The sequence below is a fragment of the Octodon degus genome, unplaced genomic scaffold, assembly GCF_000260255.1.
Source record: "Octodon degus isolate 3935 unplaced genomic scaffold, OctDeg1.0 scaffold00135, whole genome shotgun sequence".
NCBI lineage: Eukaryota > Metazoa > Chordata > Mammalia > Rodentia > Octodontidae > Octodon > Octodon degus.
The window spans coordinates 7732152-7738851 of NW_004524711.1; the positions used below are offsets into that span (position 1 = coordinate 7732152).

Here is a 6700-nt window from a genome sequence, read left to right on the forward strand (position 1 = left end):
ATAGGATCACAAGTCCACATCTTGTACAGCAATTAACCACTAAGAAGAATATATGCAGTGTATTATTTGTTGAAAAATAAAAAAAAAAATAAAATAAAAAGTCATTCATACAGAAAATACAGAGAAAAGCTTGAAAAAGCATAAAAGAATCTGCTTTTTATTAAGCCTGCCAGTATTTTTCTTTTCAACTAGGCTTTTTCAAAGAAAAAAAAAATGATTCTAACTTTTTCTTCTACAAGCTCAGAACATTTTTGTCTTTTCAAGTAGAAAGAAAAAATTTTATGTTTCTATTAAGAAAAACAAATGAGGCCTCAGAGGCTCAGAGGATAAAGATGTGTATTTAGGACTGGCAATGACCGAAGCTTTTCACTTTATCATAGGTCCATCTTTTCCTTCTTACCTGAAATAATCTCTGAAATTCAGGATTTGGGATTTTGATAGTTGGAAACAAGTCTTTGATGGTGTCTTCCTCTTCATCTTTCTTTATTAAACTCAAGGAGTCGATGAGAGCATCAACAGCATTCAACTGTGCCTCTTAAGACAAAGCAAAAAGAAAAAGCGACCACTTCCATTACCCCTCACTAAAATGTTTTCCATTTATAGCACAGCAACACTGGCTCTGCTGAAAGTAACCTCTAATTATGCAAGAACTTAACCTGTGTCTTGGTTTCCTTTCTGTGAAAAGGGCTAATGAGTAGCTGATCTCCTAGGACCTTTTCTGCTCCACCGTTCAGTGAACCTTTGACAATGGAGTATCATAATACAAGCAAAGAATCTGGCCCAGAAAAATACACTAAAGCCAAACAAAACTCAACATCCCCAAGGAAATTCATATGAAATACTTAGTATTTAATGAGCTAATATTTTAAAAATTAGTAATCATCTGGAAGAAAAATATTAAAAAAGGAAAAAAAAAAGTCTAATAATGCAGTATCAGCTTTTTAAAGACTTACTATAATTTTTATTAGAGTCCAGAACCTTAACAGGAAGACACAGCTGGACCGCAGTGAGCTGCTTCCTTCACCAACTCCTGTCAGAATCAGCCTTTCCTCCTGCAAAGCCTCATGACACTGAGAATCCTGCCTATACACACATCTGGTACACCTGTTATCTTACTCTTCAAACTCTAATGGTCCATGATGGCAGAAACACAACTTCACCCTTTTTGTGTCTTTCCTAAAATCTAACAGAAGGCAAGTGCTCTGCAATAAAAACCAACAAAGTCAGCAAAAATGGTGCTGCTCAGAACACTGTGGATGGACGGCAACAGCCCAAAACGCTTCCAACCAAGCTGTCATGTGTAACTTTGATTCTGCTGATTTATAAACTGTTCAGCTGTTAAGCTGAAGCACTGTTTTTAGATTCAAAGCTTCCAAGCAAAAGGTGGTAAAGGGTAAGTAGTTTCCAAAAAGGTGTTTTTATGTTCCTATTTTTCACTTTTTCAGACATCCCTTTTATACAGCTCCAACAGAATAAAACACAGTATTCATCATGAGCTATTTCTTTCCCGTTTTTGAACTTTACTGCATAGGCTTCAGACAATGGCAAAGCTATCACCTTCTTAAGATAACCAGCACAGCATATACCCAGCAAGTGTTAGAAGTCGATCTCACACGCATGCACATTCTGTGATTCCCTCCTGCTGCCACCAGCTAGCACCAGGAAGAAGCATTCTGGTGGTATAAATCTCTACATAAACAGCAATTTGGGAAATATACCAAACAGCTTTTTTTTCCTTTATTTTTTTCAATCAATCTATCTATTTATTTAATACAGGATCTCGCTATGCAGCTTGGACTCATACTGATCCTGTCTCAGACTCCCCAGTAATGGGATTACAACCGTGAGCCCCCAGGCCCAACTTCAGTGGCCAACATAGCACACCCAGGGTTCTGGGGCTCGCATGACATGTGGTACCGAGGATTAAACCTGGGTCCTTGCGCTTACCAGCCAGGTGTTTAGACCCTGGAGCTATCTCCTCAACCCCAAACAGCTTTTAAGGATTTATTTTCCACTGGAGAATATGTAAAGATAAATATGTTAACTCCCTGAACATAGATCAACCAATCAAGAGACGCTAAGTTTTTTAGATCCTGAATTAGTTATATTTATAAGATACTTTCTCAACAAAGTTTCTTTTTAAAATATTCCACTCATTTAAAATCTAGAATGAGGGCCGGCCAAATAGCTCAGCAGATTAAAGTGCCTGTAAACAGGTGCAGGGGCAGGGGGTTTGATTCCTGAGCCTGCCTGTCTTGCCAGCCCTGCCCTGCTGGCCCCGCCCCCAGGGCATGCTGAGATGGCAATTGAGACTGGGCATGGCAATGCACACCTGTAATCCCAGCTCTTGGGAGGCTGTAAACAGGCGGATCACTATGAGTCTGATCTAGTAGTAAGACCCTGAACACCCTATAGACTCTTCCCTAAAAAAACAATAAAAATAAATAAAATCTAGAATGGTCAAGAAAGAAACAGAATATAACAGGTTGGCAACTTCTATATACTCAGGCCCATGCCTGACTCCATTGTGATACAGAGGAGTTCATCTCTGAAAGGAAGATAAGGCCAGGCATGGGGGTGCTTGCCTGTAACCTCAGCAATCCTACCACTTGGGAGGCTGACAGGAGGACTGCTCTGAATTCAAGGCCACACTGCATTCCAGAGCAAGACCCTATCTTAAAAGAAAAAATAAAAATTAAAACTTAAAAGGAAGGTAAGATACAGGCTCTGGGAACTCATTTTATTCTAGGCCTCTTTACAGCACACTGTTCCCAACACTGTTCCCAAAGGGTCTATCCAAAATAACACACAGGGAGGGCCCCATCTGTAGACTCACCTCACAATTCCCTAACCCTACACTGACAGATAACAGCTTTAAACATATACATTAAAACATTATCATCATTCATTGTTCTTTTCATTCTAACCCCCTGCTATATTTCATTACCACTGTCTTAAACAGTGAGCTCTCTGGGAGACAAGACCCATGGCTGTGAGAATCACTCAGTGTAACACTGACATTTGCAGCCAGATGCTTAATAACAACCTTTCTCATCAAGCATGGCATAACTCCTGCGAACTGGAAATAAATAACAAGTCTTGATTGCCTTCCTGTAAGCTACACAGGAAGGACAAGGAGAAAAGTTAATCTCTAGCAGAGCCTCCTTCATTCCAAAGTTACATCTGATTATCTGCAGGACCTACCGTCAAAGATTTGATAATGCCCCCAATCTACTTCAGCAGAGACAAACCTCCTACTTACAACTGGAGAATAAAGATCAGCAAGAACAAGCTGCTCCCTAGATCTATGCTCAAAGTCAGCAGGGGGTCGAGACAGTATCTGGAGAGCTCAGAGCAAACCTATCCTTACTAATGGAGAAAAAACCCAGTGACTGCCTTTACTCTCAGTAGGTAGGAGTGTTATGGTTGGAATCCAACTAACTCCGCTTCATGAAAGCCTGGCCCTGACTCATCACTGCAGCCAGCCGATTTCTCCAGAGCAGTTTACATGTAAAGCCATTAGTGAGCTGAACAGAAATAAACTCACCTGTGGGAGTGTATTTCTTATTATTTTTCAGGGATGAAAACATGTATTGCCGCAAGTCTTCCATGAAAGGCAGTTGCACATACACTAAACACTAATGGGAAAGAGAAGACATAAAAGCAGAAACAACCAAATTAATGGAAAAATATCAAAATGGTCCCAAATGGTGTGAAAGTGGCACAACAGAAATATTTCAAAAATTAACTCAAATTGAACATATGAAAAATAACTGTTTTGACTTTTGCTATTGACTTTAAAACTGCGTGTAGTATAGATATCACACATAAAAGAAATGCTTGAAATAAAGATTATTAAACGATAACTATAAAGTAAATGGCCAAGTAGAAGAAAGGAGAAAAGTCAGGCGGCCCAGAAGGCTGACCTGGAAGCCAAGGGATCTGCCTTCTTTTTACAGTTCTGCCATGGTAGGTTCTCTCAGAAACAGAAAATGTAAGGAATCTAGACCTGTATTTTAAATAGAAAAGCCCCAAATAAACTGAACTTCACAAGGATCACAACAAAATCACATCTTTAAACTTTATTCATAGTCTCTATTTGTTAAAATGGGGGCAGTTCTGTTCTCATTTGGTTCTGAGGAGTCAAGAAGGATGAGAACTGAGAGAGGGTCATGGTTCACCTTTACTGATTGAAAAAAAAGCTCCTTAAATACTTTTATAGTTCATAGTTCTCTTACAACTGGTACATGGTTCACAGAGGAGCAATGTCAACACCACTTGGGAGTTTGCAAGAAATACTGAATCTGCACCTCATCCTAGACCTGCAGAGTTAGAACCTGGGTTTTAACAACATCTCCAAGTAGTTCTCATGCACACTAACAGTTGAGATGTCTGGCTTAGAATAAAGGAGTAGAAGAAAAAAATGAATGAAAGAGACCTGTGGGTTTTACCTCATAGGTTTCCTTGATAAAAGGAAAAGCCACACCAACTTGGGGATTAGCTCTTCTATCATAGGCGTATCGAACTATGGCCACCATGTCTAACTCATCCAAAGCATGAATCAGGGAGGAAAGGGCGACTGCTGCTGCCTGTTAAGAAAAACGCACGTGTCAACACATGCCAAATAAGTGAGAATTTCCACAACTTTTAAAAGTATCACCTTTTTAAAAAAAAAAAAAAAAAAAAAAGTATCATCCTCTGTCATCCTATTTTAGATTTTTGTCAACTGTCCACTGCACAGGTTGTGGCTTTGATCCCCAGCACCACCAAAATAAATAAATAAAATGAAACGCTCTTTTACCCACGGCCAAACTGTACACTGAGTGCATTCTTTCTGGAACCTTACTGACTATATATCGCTTCAACCATCCTTCTACTCTGAATTCATATCTTCACCCTAGGAATTAACTCAATTCTCAGCTTCCCTAAACAAAATCTGTCGTCTTTGCTCCATAAATTACTACATATGTATCTTTTGTACTCTTCTCAAAATTTCATGAAAAAAGTCTTGCTATTGCCAATGCTTAGAACACAGCAATTCTTCGATCTAATCCAGCTCCCGCCCTCCTTCTTTACTGATGCCATCCTCTGGAGTCCCACAACTCCTCCATTCTCTGTCCTGGTTCCTCCTGCAGAGCTGGATGCACAGCAGCTGATGCCCATCCCCCTCTGCACATTTTCCTTCTCTGGCTTCAGAAGTAACACTCTCCCCTAACTATTCCATTGTGTGGACACTCCTTCCCTGTGCTTTTCTCTTCTTTAGATGATTCTTAAATTCTACTGCTTTCTGGCCTTTCTCTCCTATCACTCTAAAATTCTACCTGTGGATTTCCTAATCCAGTCCCATGAGTTCAAGAGTCAAAGAAATACATAGTCAGTTTTAAAGCTCTCCTAAGATCCAGACTTAGATTGCCTTTTTTCTATCTTTTATTTATTTTAGATGTAGACAGTGAATTTTAGAAAAATATTTCTGAAATGAATACATAACATGAGAGTAATAATACATTGTACATTGTAAAAAAGTTAATTTATAAAGTTAAATGCACATAACAATAAAAACTGTCTAAAATAAACATGAAAAAGAGCTTACAGATCAGTCATGTAATAGTCCACTCTGTCAAAATCAAGAAACTTATATTCATATAATTAGAATTCTCAAAGTAGAAGGGGGTAAGCAATATTTACAGATTTAAAATTTCTAAATTTAGTTAAAATTATAGCATCACATTTCCAAGAAAAATGAACCTTTTGCACAAGAAATATGAATAAAAGCATACCACAATACACAAAAATGAAATTTTTCAAAACTAATTGTGAAGGCAAAAGAACATTAAAGTATATACATAGAAAAAAAATTGGAAGAACAAAATTAAATAGCATCTTATTCCACATTAGAAAAAAAAAAAAAAAAAAACAGAGCAAGTGGGTAAGAAACTAGACTTATTTATTCAAAGGACTGAAAAAAAAGCTGTCCTCATTGATTTCTGTACTTAGCAAACATACATTTGAAAACTAAAAGTGAAATATTTTCCAGTTATACAATCTCAAAATATTCTAAACCCTCCAGATGTAGCATATAGAAAATAACAAAGGCCATAATCCAGAAGGCAAGAGAAGTTGCTGCATGGTCATGGATAAAGAATAAAGAGCTCTCAAATGGTAGTTATGCAGGACTATGTAACATATAATTATATTAGATGAACCCATCTAAAAGGTCATTGAAAATTTCCCCAAAACAGTATCAATCTTATGTCAGGTTATATACATATTTTTTCGTGTGTGTGTGTGCGTGTGTGTGTGTGTGTGTGTAGAAGACAAGGAAAAACTAATATAAAGTCAATGGAAAATAGAAATACACTTTTTAAGGTTTCTAATACTAGGACAAAATATCATACCATGTCTTATAAGTAGATTATAAGTCAAAGAAACAGTATAAATCATAAAATTAAAATTAAATACAGCCAGGGAGATAGCTCAGTGGAATAAGTTCTTGCCTGGCAAAAGAAAGGTCCTGAGTTCAATCCCTGGTACCACAAAAAAAAAGAAAAGAAAAGAAAGAAAAAGGGCTGGAGAGATGGCTCAGTGGTCTAAAGCACCTACTTAGAACAAGCTTAGCAAAAAGCATCAGGGACCGCGGTTCAATCCCCCAGCACCACATGCCAGCCAGCCCGCCCCCTGGTGGGCTGAGCTGGCCTCTCTC

At 38.1% G+C, this 6700-nt stretch overlaps 1 protein-coding gene across 1 annotated transcript in view; it reads right to left on the bottom strand.

The window, feature by feature from the left end:
• Positions 1-6700, bottom strand: part of Xrcc5 (X-ray repair cross complementing 5) — a 135112-nt gene that overhangs the window by 89307 nt on the left and 39105 nt on the right. The window contains exons 11-13 of the mRNA XM_004641367.3: positions 4452-4589; positions 3548-3638; positions 401-534 (exon numbers count right to left, since the gene is read on the bottom strand). Of these exons, the coding sequence (XP_004641424.1) occupies positions 401-534; positions 3548-3638; positions 4452-4589 (363 nt within the window). The remainder of the gene's footprint in view (positions 1-400; positions 535-3547; positions 3639-4451; positions 4590-6700) is intronic.